This window comes from Planococcus citri, chromosome 1, assembly GCF_950023065.1.
Source record: "Planococcus citri chromosome 1, ihPlaCitr1.1, whole genome shotgun sequence".
Taxonomy (NCBI): Eukaryota; Metazoa; Arthropoda; class Insecta; order Hemiptera; family Pseudococcidae; genus Planococcus; species Planococcus citri.
Genome location: NC_088677.1, coordinates 48,144,558 through 48,158,669, shown reverse-complemented (window position 1 = coordinate 48,158,669; position 14,112 = coordinate 48,144,558). Strand labels below are relative to the sequence as shown.

General features: G+C 33.3%; 1 protein-coding gene across 2 annotated transcripts; it reads right to left on the bottom strand.

The window, feature by feature from the left end:
- Window positions 1-4,698: 4,698 nt before the first annotated feature.
- Window positions 4,699-13,327, bottom strand: LOC135832397 (clavesin-2). Of its 2 annotated transcripts, none has more exons than XM_065345626.1 (7): window positions 13,149-13,327; window positions 10,558-10,711; window positions 6,524-6,683; window positions 5,743-6,010; window positions 5,519-5,629; window positions 5,306-5,408; window positions 4,699-5,055 (listed from the first exon to the last, which is right to left on the bottom strand). In XM_065345626.1, the coding sequence occupies exons 2-7, from the start codon at window positions 10,694-10,696 to the stop codon at window positions 4,904-4,906; spliced, it is 933 nt and encodes a 310-aa protein (XP_065201698.1). In that variant the 5' UTR covers window positions 10,697-10,711; window positions 13,149-13,327; the 3' UTR covers window positions 4,699-4,903. The 2 variants fall into 2 exon arrangements, with proteins under 2 accessions (XP_065201698.1, XP_065201700.1); XM_065345628.1 differs by lacking the exon at window positions 13,149-13,327 and adding an exon at window positions 10,854-11,051.
- Between the last annotated feature and the right edge of the window lie 785 nt (window positions 13,328-14,112).

Genomic DNA, 14,112 nt, shown 5'->3' with positions numbered 1-14,112 from the left:
CACTGATTTTTCATTTTTTTATTTGAGGAACTCTGAACTGAAAAAAGTAAAATTCAACAAAGGAACTTTCACCTTAAGTCAAGCTTTTTTCATCAAAAGCCCATAAGAAATACACAGGAACGATATCCTTAAGGTGATGAGGTTGATTTTCTGCAATTTATCAGTGAAATTACGTGAAATTATGTGTTTATAATGACTTTTCTTACCAACAAATTACAAAAATCGAAAGAAATAGGTTCAATCTGAGAAACAATATCATTTAGAACCTTTTCATTGTAACGGTTTTGAAAACGTATATTTAAAACCATTTGTTTTCGGCTATTACGAGAACAAAAAACATCAAAATTCAATTTCAAGTGTTGCATCATGTAGAGGACAAAATTCTCTTTCCAATGATACCACTATCTCATTTTTTATAAAAATTGTAGTTACGACCTTTTCCTAATAAAGCAACGAAATAGAACTTGGCCTAAACCAAATGATGCCAACCCAAAAACAATTTTGATTTTTTTTTATTGAATTTAAAATTTCATCTCCCTACGTTCGAGACTGTATAGGTAGGAATTATATTGAACAATGAATAGGCGAACTGAACCGCTATGAAGTTGATAATACCAGTATTAATATCATGCTAATGATCTTAAAATTTCAAAAAAATTATCGTTCTGGTATTTCAAACAAATACAAACCGCTAGTCTCATAAACCATTATAACAACATGTAATTTTTCCGAATACAGAACAAAAAATATATGATGAATTTATTAAGGCCAGACTTTGTTGATTAATGAACTCGTCCTTGTGCGAAGATTTTTGATAATCAAAACCTGTCGAATGTATCAACACGTAGCAATTTAGATGATTGTGCTTACGTCGGTCGTCTTGTACGAACCTATAAAATTCTTTCGACTTTTTTTTTCCAAGAAACACGTACAAGTACAACTTATTGGGTGTTGAATGCTCCTACGTCAACGCAAATGAAATATTTGAAAACTGCGATTAAAATTTGATAATGATGGTACGTCTACGTATACGGTACACTTCTCAGAATGCAATTTTTGAACCAGTTATTGCACAATGACTTGATTTTAGTAGGTATGAATTGTTGTTTTTTTTAGGTATTTATTTTTTAAATGTTTTCCGGCGAAAATCTCTTCTCAAATTGTACGATCAAATTTTCTGTATAAGAAATCAATAAAACGTCATGAACGTGGTATCTACGAGTACATTATGAGAGCTGAGAATTTAAACACCGGCATCAATGGTAGGTACCGCAATACATGCTGTCGTCAATGGTTCAGGAACTCGATTTTAACCCATGAATAATAAAACGCTCAAATTGCTACTTACTGTCAATAGAAACGTACGTGTATGTTTTAATTTCTGTCAAATTTGAGGACGCGATTCGATTTTTAAAGCATTTTGAGTCATTTTATTGATTTAGATTTCAACGATGGAGATGGAATGGAAAGGGATCCTGCTCAGCGGTCCATTTAGGTCCATGATACCAGTACGATGGATTTTGCATTTCAATATGTTTAATTCTACGATACGCATGAAACTGCAGTAACTGGATAAAACAGGTTTATTAGTCATACAAGCTATAAATTATTACATAAAGGGGAAAGTAAGTGCATGTACTTTTTTTTCTTCTAAAATTCATAACGGTGACATCATGCAGACTTTGCTCGAGCACCCATACTCGGCAAATTTTTAATTTAGATGGTTATCGTGTAACAATAGGTGTTTGTGTTCTATTCGTATGTCCCTAGGTGTTCAACCCATCATTGTTTTTTTTTTTCTTTCAAAAGCATCCGATTGCACGCAAATTAAACCTAGGTATAATGTCGCACAAGTGGAAAAGTATACGACAAACTTCAGTCTACCTATCTAATAGGCATAGGTAGGTAGGCCTAACATAGGCTGGAAAAATTCATTATGGAAAATTTAAATCACACGTGACGACATTAAGATTATTGTCCTAAATAATGATGACTGTTCTATCGATAAGAAAAACATACGTATTACCTAGGTACGTATAAGTATTTTCAATAAAATCAAATCATATCGTTCATTTTTTCGATCCTTTTTTTCAGTCAATATTTGAAATCATTATTTCAACTTATGCGCGTCTTTGGTCTAAAACGTTAACGTTTCTTTTTCATTCAGAATTAATCATACTTGAGGTTAAATATTAATTCAACAAAAGTGGTAGTTCGTCGAATTATATGCCAGGTTTAATAACTATAATGCAGACCAAAGTAGGTAGCTTATTTCTTAGCTTTGAAGGTAGATAAATTGCATATCTTTACGCCGGATATCGCACGAGATCATTTATGTAGGTAGCTAGGTACGTAGGTAATAGGTATAGTTTACAGTTCATCTCCTTTTCAACTTACATCACTTGACCGTTTGTAAGAATTCCTTCAGTATAAATAAGTGAATAGTTATGCATTGGGAGGTACATAATGAAATGAAAGGCACTTCAAAACTAAAAATGAATGTGAGCGCGTGTTTAAGATATGCGATCATTATTCAGAAAGAAAATAACATTTTATGAATTTTGAATTGCTTCGTTTTCTTTGTACAGCTACCGATTTCACATTTGAAAATTCCAAAATCATTTTATGAAGTAAAAATTTTGATTGTTTTTTAAAATTGGGAAAAAATTGGAAGAAAAATTGATAGGTAGGTATAGTGGAGTTTATTGTTGGAAAAAAGGAGAAGGAAGAACAATTGTTGATTTCGAGTGCAACAATAGTTTTCGTTATGAAACAAATGGTTTTAAAAAATGACATCAAGCACGTGCAAACAGAATAATTAGGCACTTATATAATCAGCATTTGAAAAAAATGTACTGTATACTACATAGATATAATAATGCACACCTATTATAAAAAGAAGAACTGAAGGGGAAACTCGACTAAATGATGCAATGATGCCATAAAATAAATCTCATATTATGATATCAATGATATTCAATTCCACATCTAATTTTGAAAATTATACTCACCTACCTACCTACTTAATGATGAAAAATCGGAAGAGCATCTGAAAGACCAAAACTACATCACGAAACCAAATTTTATGTGCTGAGTACTTTTTAAAAATATTTTGTGAATTTTCAAAAACTCAAATTAGGCCCATTTTTTACGAAAAAAAAAATAAAATTTGATCAAGTGACGTTAAAAGTCTAAATTTAGGCTACTTTCAACCTTTCGAATCGATTGGAGGAGGCTTTGAGCCGTTCTAGAGCTTCTAACAATTTTTTGGGGATTCTTCAATTTTTAAAGAGATTGTCATAAGTCATAACAAAGGCCAAAATAAAGTTTTAGATTTGCACATTTGTACAGACCGAAATGTATTTCAAAAACTTACGCTTAAATCAATCGAAAGGGTTACATGGTAAATCCGAGTTTATAAGTGATAAATTTCACTTTAACCCTTTTCGTAGTACCTATAATTTTTTTGAAACTGAAGAACCTAAAATTTGCTGGAGGCTCTAGAACCATTCGGAACAACCATCATTGATTTAAAAGCAAAAACTAGAGTGGATACAGATCAAATTTCAGGTTTCTGCCTCAATTTTATCACATTTTGATTTTTTTACATAGAAAATGGATCAAATTTGAATTTCTAAAAATTTGCCAAAAATGAAATTCTACAACTAAAATTTGAATTTGGTGCGTTGTGTAAGTAGGTACCTACCTAGATTTGAACACAACAGGAATCACAACTGCTGAAGAAAACAAGAAAGTGTTGCCTACGTGTTTGTAAAATTAAAGGCACAATATAATGATTGTTGAAAGAATTTGTACATGAAAACGGAATTTTTCAAAAAATAAGTAGGTACATTTCACTGCAATAATTTTTTTTTGCTCAATATCATAACACTTGAAGGAATCTGGCAAAACTTTATGCTGCTTAAGTTAATTTTCCGATTTTTAACATCCCTCTTTTAAAATTTATTTTTCGAAGGGAGTTTTGAAAATTACAAAATTAGATTTTTTCTAATATAGATACCTATTCTAACACGAACTCCACGTCAAACATATCAAAATGTTGAAATTCTATTCGCCAGGCAATCTTTGTGTCCTAAAGGTTGAAAATTGTAATTTAATTAAATTTTGTTATAGAGTAAATTTTCTTTTAGAATTCATTGCAACTTGTCTCTCAATTAATTCTGACCTACCAAAATCGAATTTCCAAACTCTATTAAGTTTTGAAACTTCCCCGAAGAGTAGAGAATGCATTTGGTTTAGCTATTGAAAATAATTTTCACTTTCATCTTTATGGTCATCTCGAAATTTTTGCATTGCGGAGTGAATTTTAGCCGGGCACCTCAAATATTATCTTATGCGCCAAGACTATAGATACCTATCATTTAAATTCCAAAAAAGCTAAAATGTTGAAGCTGATCAGAAAACTACCTATACCTATCTGTACTTCTAAGCTCTAGATTACCTCGTCTTATTTGATTCAAAATACCTACTTGAATTTAATAATTTTTCATAACAACAAATCGATTTTGAAATTCGACCAAAAATCACTTTTGTTATGTATGTAGCTGTATTAGGTACCGTATTAAGGTACCTTATCTTCCATTCGGCTGGAATTTGTTAATTAAAACTACAGATTTTCAGGTTGGCCCATTAAAAATAGATTTTTGCGACACTTGAATTTAAAAGCACGTTCAGAAATTCACGTTTTTATGCATACGATAACATTTATTGGTAATATATGAATTTTGTGCGATACACAAAATAGATATACGTACAGTAATGTCTTTGGCTTAAAAATAATATAGAAAATTAGTCATAATACAGATTCGTTTCATGCGAGTAAAAAAAAGAAGGGAAATAAAACTTTAACTATAGATAAATAGGTATCATTGTGCCAGGAAACTTAATCGATGGATAACTGCTTGAAAGAACCTTCCATTCCGAAAAGATCATCGTGGGTTTTGGGTTTTCCGGGTCGTCTTGATTCGTCCGCTTTAATTTTCTCTTCAGCTGCGAACCAGTCACGGTAACTGCACATTTTTTCGTACCATTGCTCTAGAACACACACAAATTATCAAATAGGTACCTTGCTAATTTTGAGAAATACCAATTATCAAGTTCTTATACGTAGGTATAGAATTTTCTCGCTTTTATAGGTACATTTTTTTTATTTCGGATAGATGATTTCGAAAATTGCGTTATTATTTTAATTGTGTCTCGGCCGTCGGGTTTCACAATTTTTCTACAGTTTGCTCGATTGGAAAATTATATCCGGCGAGATATTTAAAATTGTGTTGAAACTTACGATTTATATCAGCGATAGGACCAGCAAAACCGCCATATTCTTCGGGTAGGATTTCTTTTGGTACGGTTTCATACAAAGATTGAAGATTTTGGTGAACGTAAATCTAGAGCAAGAAATTTAATACCAAATTATGCGTCAAAATACCTAGATAGGTGGTAGATAGGTACATCACGTTTGTCCGGATGATAATTAAAATTATATTCGGTATCTTACTCTTTCACGTAATTTTTCTTTAAGAATAGGTTTCACGAAGTTGATGATTGTATCAACCAAAGGTGACACATTGATGACGTGAACTTCTTTCACTTTAACTGGGTAAGCTTCCTACGAAACATATTACAACAGGCGAGGTGACAAATAAATAAGTAATTTAGCTATATTATAAACACGCATTTGAATTTGGCTCATTCGACCAATAATCTTTCTGCTCTCTTTACCTGGACACAAATAAAGAACTTTTTCAGCAGAGCCGGCGTAAACTTGGCGAAATGTTGAGCGAAATTTTGCGGAGTGGCGACCGCAGCATCCAAAATATAAACGTCTCCGGCTACTCCAATTTGTTCTTCTTTCAAACGAATGTCACCGATCATCAAAACGGCCTTCATTCCATCGGCTACTGTTGCAGCAACTTGCTCCATATCAACTCCTTTCATTATGACCACTCTTCGGCCATTTTTTGTAAGGCCTGGTAACGGAGGAATGCTTCTGCAAAATTGTTTACCAGCGTGAGTGCGAAAAATTTTACTCGACTTCCCTTATTTATTTATTTATTTATTTATTGATTTACCTACTTTTTTTTTATTACTCCAAACGACGAGAAATTCTTTTCCAGTTATATAACTATAAACAATGATATCTTACCTACTGTTTCTCGTAGCCTATGTTATTTATATCTATACTTACATACATATGTAGATGAGCGTTAATAACATATAAAAAATGTGTCATGGTTAAGATTTTTTTCAGAGATTACTAATTATAACTGTATTGAAAATGTGCTGATATCATCGCGCCATGATCTGCCTATTTATCTAGATACAATGTTTTTCTACGAGTATGAAAAATTACACACGTGAGATGAAACGTTCAACTGCAGGTACCTAAGCGAAATTATCTAGGTACCTATCTATATTTTGAAACTGGTCGACTACGATTCAAGGCACAAGTAGATATAGGTAATGGTACCAGGCGAATGTTCGAAAAATTTCCAATACTTACACTATTCTCATGACTTCTTTGATTTCTGGAAGTGTCGGATCTCTGTTGCTGAAAAATTCAGGAACTGCGGCTCTCATTGTGAAATACATATCCAACTTTCTCTTTGTCTTCTCGAGCGAGAATTTGCAACCACGCAAGAAGGTCATTATTCTTGCGTCATCTAAATATCAACATTTACGATTATGTTAAACGTCGTCGCAAATCTCGTTTTAATAAGAAAATTTTAACGTTTTTTAATTCTATTTTTTTGTTGGCCTTGAATGTACGTAGGCTATACATTTTTAACCTACATACGAATCTTCTTCTTACATAAACTGTTTTGCGATGCTGTTACCATTCAAGAATAGAGAGATTCGCTATAGACTTTATAGACATTTGGTATATAGGTATGTACTTTAACTTTGCCAATTGCCAGCTTGCGGTGTATCCATTAGCACTCATCTATACCTATAGGTAATACTTATTTGAATTGAATGACATATATTTACACTTCATGCAGAGACAGCATGAAAGCCATGTGCAATTTGTAAGTTGTCATGCAAACAAACTCGCCGAGATTTTCCAAGGTTATTTAATTCTCACTTTTCGTCAAATGTCAGTTCCTACATATATTCGGTTACCTCAACATTGCTGCTATGATGTAACTTGACAAATACGAGTAGGTCTAGGTACGTCTCAGTGTTTTCAGCTGCATATTCATCTCTCAGAATTTACAGAAGATTATTGAAAACGATGTGTAATTTTAAAGACTTCAAACGATTGTTTACGTTTTAGTTTAATGCTTCGTAGCAACAATTACCCGAAAACAGACAATATATGTTACATAAAAAGCAATACGGTAAGCAGGTACGAAGTGCGAACATCAGTCATCAGCTGATTCCATTCAAAACGAGATTATTTTATACTCGAATGGCTTTGAATTGAGGCGAGAAAGATGTAACTGTATAAATCACTAATTATCCTTTACCAAATAAATCGATAATTAATTAAAAGTTTTATTTACAGTACAATTGAGAAAGATTATAACCTTGAACTGTCTCAAATCCATCAGTTTAATCGTTAAAATTAGCGTTAATTAAATCACAACCACTGGAAGATCTGTTTTATTATTATTATTTTTTTCAATTGCGACCCGTGCTACTAAAAGCAACACGTATTTGAGTCAAACAAAAGGATTATATATTTAGGTAGGTCTAATACTTGATTTCAAGGTTGATTAAAACTTTGTCAAATATGATAAGTTTCTCGAAACGTGCCTGAATATTCGAAAAAGTACCTACCTATACAACTACAAAATTTACGTAAAAATAAAGAACAGACGGTAATTCAACGTGTCACGTTTTTCCTACTTTTTTTTCATCATGTTCCATTTCGTCTTAACACGCAATAATAATGTACCTAGACGTACTGTAAGTACCTACCTACGTATCTTTATCTACCTAGCACCCATAGAACTGAGGTAAGTACTCGTAATATAAGGGTCACGAACATCTTGCATACATGCCGCACAGTATCAAGACCTACCTACCTACTAAAACAGTTGAAAATTATGTAGGTCCTAACGACCTAATATTAGGAAATCGAAAAAACTGATTCGTCGTTGTTTTTGCATCGCGTAGGTACTTATTGTAGACAAATAACTTCTACCTATCTATTTTTACTTACAGCTATAGGTAAGTATTGTGATTAATAGTACGAGTGATTTAGAAAAATGATCACTGTATGAACACGCGGTAGACTTCAAGATCGTTTGAGACTTCAATGATTCGGTTTATGAGCACAGTGTGTTGTAACGGAATTGCCAACTGCAGACCTTAGGTAATCGAGGTACGTTTGTGGTCGCGACACTTTACCAATAAGTAGGGTTTTTGTCCTAATAATTGTTTGCGGAATTCATTCAGCGTTGTTTTCAATGAAAATGTCTGTTTAGTACAACTTTGTGAAAAATGAGCCATTTGAAAAATTGTTGTTGCGAGAGAAATGCGATGTGGACGAGGGGAGGGAGAGGAGAAATGAAGCTTAGTTTAAGAAGAGCAAAAACAGCAGCGCTTTGTGTTTTATCAAAGTTCCAAAATCAATTTTCAAATTAGCCCAATTTGGTTCTAGTCAGGGTTGTGAAAGTGAAAATGATAATGATTGGAAATGAAAAAGTTGAAATTGAACTTTCGCTTTTTTTCAACTGTTTTTTTTTTTTGCAAAAACCAAACGTTTTTGGTAGCTTATAGGTATCCCAAGTAAGTATAAGTATTTTAATTAAAATAAACAAAATAATTGTTTTTGCCGAAGAAGGCAACAAAAATATCATTTTCAATAAATTACTGAATTCTGAAAAAAATAATATATATACATTGAAGAGTGATATTCCAAAACTCGCTTTGTCCATTTTTATCAAAGTTGGGTTTTCAGTGGTACCTGGTAGATGAAGTATTAACTCACATTCCTACATCATCAACCTACCGAAATGAGGTGTTAAACTTACCTAAATAGCCAATTCACTAAAAATTAAAAAAAAAATAATGTTCCAAAACGCGCTTTGTCCATTGTTATTGAAATTTTTTTCAGCAGTATTTAGTGGATGAAATGTATACCTACACTCCTACATCATAAATCCACCCAAATAAAGTGCTAAACTCGCCTAAAAAGCCAATTTACCCGTTTAAAGGGAAACTGTTTTTCCTCTCTCCTGAAAAGTTGTGAAAATGGACAAAGCGAGTTTTGGAATATCACTCTTCACATAATTTCTAACAATATTCATCAAGAAATTTTGAAAAATATGCAATGCCTGGGTTTCGGAATCGAAACTAACACAAAATTTATAAGTACTTGTATTGACTGGGAAAAAGACCAAATCGTTCAAAATTTTACGAATAGGTACAGCTCGTGACCGGGACATGAAGTGAAGGAAAATAACCATGGGTGACAAAAATTAGAAATTATATGGCACAGGTCGTTTGGAAATTTCAGTCTTTTTATTAATCAACAAAATTCTCCAATTCCGCCAAATTATCATGTAATTTTTTCAAATTTCTAAAAATTATGATATGTACCTATTTAATTTTTAAAATCCCAAAAAATGAAAATAGTGAGAGCAATAAAATTTGTCGTTTGTTGGCAGAAAACTGATCTCCTTCTAAAACAAAATTTCATATTTTCGAGTCAATCTGGAGCCTTTCTGATAAAATTTTGATTTTCTCTAAAAATTCTAAGAAATCCTAAAATTGTACCCAAGATGTATATGACCGCGGAAGGTGTAAGAGAAGAGGAAGGCAGAAGGATGCGAAAGGCAATTATAATTTGCATTCGAGTTCCTATTCAAGATCCTGGTTCAAATTCCCCACTTGGCAACTTTAGGACTGCCTATAAACTGTGTTTCAATGGTCCGGTACAATTTATGACGCGAAAAAAAAAAGGATAAACTTCTCAGTATACGACTCAAAAAAAGAAGAACCTACAATATATCAAACAAAAATAAATAAATCTCACATTTTTCAGATATTTTTCATAATTTTTAGTAGATAAAAATCAAGATGAATTATTGTTGATTTTCGGCACAAATTTATGAAATTAAAAAAAATTCTGGTATTAGGTACCTATAAAATTAGTAGATATGTAATAACATATTTTAAAACCAGTCCAACTTTTTGAGAAACCTGCTTATTACTTTAGGCAAGATTTGAAAACAATACTCGCAAATGATTTATGTTGGACTTTTTTGTATAGAGCCTGCTAGGTAATTAAAAAAAACCTCCCAAGCTTTTGCATAATCATAAAATGTCGGTTCATTTCATCGCAAATTTACCAACTAAACAAATAATGGTACCTACACCTAGCATTACCTATATCCCTACACCAACAGTTTATCAAATCATTACACATGTATTTAACCAAACAATCCAATAAATCAAATAAACATAATAACACTTCCGCTCAATCTCAACTTGAAATATAGGTACAGGAAGATGATACAGCAATAATAGCAACAAAACAGGAGACTTTTATCATGTAAATAATTTAAATAATCGGTATTTGATTACCTTCCCAATTGGGCAAATGTGGTTGTCTCATGAGCCAATCCTTGATGTGCATCAAATCACTATCTCTGGTGCTGACATCTTCGTTCAGTTCAACTCGAATGCGCGATTGTTGTTCTGGAGTAGGCTGTACTAACGTCATATTGACTCAAATTGCCTGTGAAACAAATGCAATATTCGGCTTATTTACACGTTAACGGCTAGTAGGTTTTGACAAAACGACAGCGACGAATGGCAAAAAAAAAACACTTTTTTTTCTAGTTACGCCTTTGCGAATACATATAGGTAGGTATAGGTACCTATTCGAACCAAATCACGTCTCTCGAAAGATACGTTACACTCTACGAGTATATGTGCCCAGTACTTATACGAGTACACCGGCACAGCAACAGACAGTACGTTACGTAAAAATTGCTACAATTGCGGTACGATACTAGGTACGATAAACACAGAAAGACAAGAGAAGGAGGTAAGAAAATAGACGATAAAAAAGTGCTAAAATAGCCGAATGTCGGATGCACATGACTTATTAAATAATAAAAGTTACATCTGAAATTAGTGGGTAGGTTGAAATCGACGTGGTGTTATGTAATTACATAAATGTAAAACTACATAAGTAGGTGACCGATTCGATTCGTGTCTTTAGATAGGAGGCTGACTAACGTGTGCCGCTACACACCAGCAAATATCGTTCGCACTTTCTCTTTTCATAGGTTTTTTTTTCGTCTTTGTGGAAACATTGCCTATAACCCGGTGCAGGTATCTGTGTCCTGTACGACTCGAGTGGAAAATTTTGTATCTTGATGCACAAAAAATGTAGCTATATTACACGTATCTCATTGATTATCGCATTCTCATTACCAACTTTAATGCAAATAGGTACCTACCTACATAAAACATGACGCAATCAATTTATTAAATGAAAAGGAAACTTCATAAAATGATGAACAGAAAAACAAATTACTTGATGATTCGCAGATTATTTCTATGTTAATAGTAAAATAATCAAATAAAATTAATTTTTCTTCAAGGCTAGGAAGGTACCTATACACCTCTATGTCCAAAATGTTCATCATAACTTTTAGTAGGTAATTTAACGTAAAAAGTGAATGAAATTATATAATTGTGTTTGAGACAAAGAAAGACCATTGTACAATTGTACATATTATACTCGAGATGACTCAATAATAAAAGTGTAAATCTAACGCAATTAGAGTGCCCGTGTTAAAATGAAGATTTTCTCATAAATTTCAGGGTCGAAGTACATGTTAAGGTTTACCTACTTTTAGGTGCACATTTGCTCATTCAATATTCATTTTTTTTTGCTGTGGTCCACCTGTTGAAGTTGATGAATTATTATTGTTAGGTTATTCAGGGATTAGAACTATGGGGGGGTTTCAAAAATTTCCAGCTCATGAATCTAGTGTTTTTCTGTGTTGTAGGTATGTAAGGCGTATTCATAATATTGATTCGTGTGTGCTTACAATACATTGAAGAACACTAAAATCATTGGTACTTTTTGTTTACTTTTACTCCCCTTTCCAAATGAGCAAATAATAGTTGAATTGGCAGCAGTATTGTCACCCATTGGAGAGAAACACTACTCACTTCATCTCAAATCTACGGAGGGAGGAGGGTATAAAGAGGCCTATTTACCAATAACTTCATTTTTTTCGATTAAACTATGGAAAATTCGAAAAATTAATTTTTCCAAGTAAATTTTTTTTCAAATTAGTATCTATCTATTACCTAGTAGATACCTAGTTTTTCTTTCTGTTTTGTGCGTGTTTTAATTTGATGATTTCTTTTCCATTACATTGTAGTGTTGCAGTAATTTTTTTCTAAATGAATCTGAGATAACTCACTCAGATCATTACTCCTTGGAGAAAAGGCCTCAGAACATCTGAAGTCTTTACTTGGAGGACAGCTTCAGATCACGCAATAAAGATTCCAGTGCATCGATGAATTGGACAAACAGCAATACGTTAAATAATTTGTAAACCTACCTATTAATTTAACTTCTGAAAATGATTTTAGTTACACCAACGTTTTATAATAAAACCTTAGGGCAGTAAAATGAAAGGTAATCAATGCTGTACCCAAACTAGAAATCTACCAATCACTAGTACAGACGATCTAGGTGAATGACTGCCCAATTTACGGTAGGTAGGTACCTAAACTAATAACACGTATTTTTATTCACAATAATCGAAAATTGAATTTAAAAAACTAAAACAGAGAAAAGGTTTACATTTTTATTAAAGAGACGTGTAACCTTGTATAAAAAAATTATTTCTAAATTTTTGTAGGTGAACAGATGTTTTATAAAATGAATCTAAAATTGAATATAAGCATCATAATCAATTGAAATGACTTTTCGATATTAGCATTTAACGGTAGGAAGATGTTTTGAAAATAAATAACTAAACCTCCAGTCATCACTAGAATTAACCTAGGTACCTAATTCAAGACTTGTAAAACGGCAAATCAATTTTTTATGTGTCAAATTTTGACCATTGTGCATCAGCTTCAGGTGTACGAGAGTACCTGCACTTTAATATAAAAAATTATTTATAAAAATAGTTGACACTTACATTTAAACTAGTTCGACGTAGGATGTGAAACACCGAATTGAAAAATCAACAATAAAGAATCGAAGATGATCACAGAGACGCGCCAGAGACACAGCACATTCCAGTCGAATACGAACTCGTATTTGGATGCAAGGAGCACTCAACGCATATAATAACTTGTCTAATATTCAAGCCGAATGCGTGTTATTTCAATCGTAATAAAGTGAGACTTTCACAAAAAGTGGGGTTCGACGGAGTTCACTTAACTTTGCAGTCGTAACGAGAGACGCTACTTTGTGGTCAAAGTGATTGGATCTCAGTTCACTGGTTTTTATGATCTTATTTCTATTCGCGCATTCGGAGATATAGTGCTCATCAAAGGAGTGATAAGAGCAACGAACTGAATATAATAATTGCAAATTTTTATCGTCGTTAATTGAAAGCGAAGAAAATGTAAGGCGAAGGTGCGGGTGGGTCATAAATATGAACCTATAATCATATGGCTGGGCAATGAGATAGATTTTGCCAGCCCTGTTTCAGAGGGGGAGAGAAGACTCCCTTGAAGGGCTTGAAGGGATAGAGCATCGCTGGGGCAAGTTGAAGCACCCAGTCTGGACGTTGGAGCAGCCCCTTCTCACCCTTTTTTTTAAAAAAAATATTTGGTAGGGCATAGGGCTGACGAAACGATGAGCTGTTTAGAACACACAATCCCAACGTTGGAGCACCTCTCTTTCCTCTCTCATCCCATTTAACCCCCCCCCCCCAGATTTAGACAGGTATGATGAAACGGCAGCCCTACTTGTTCTACAAAATCAGCGAACAGGCAACCTTGACAGTCCAGACACACAGGTCAATGACCTTAAGAGGCAAGACAGACGCGCAGAGAACCTTTTGAGAGGCTAGACAAATAGCTCAGTAACCTCTAGAGGCCAGACAAACGGGTTAATGACCTTAAGAGCCCGGACGTACTGAATGTACGGAGTGT

Coding starts and splice junctions, on each gene's coding strand:
- LOC135832397 (XM_065345626.1), bottom strand. CDS start 10,696: ATGACGTTAGTACAGCCTACTCCAGAACAACAATCGCGCATTCGAGTT. Junction 5,630..5,742: donor AGTTCTTTATTTGTGTCCAG/GTAAAGAGAGCA, acceptor TATGTTTCGTAG/GAAGCTTACCCAGTTAAAGT. Junction 5,409..5,518: donor AAGAAAAATTACGTGAAAGA/GTAAGATACCGA, acceptor TTCTTGCTCTAG/ATTTACGTTCACCAAAATCT.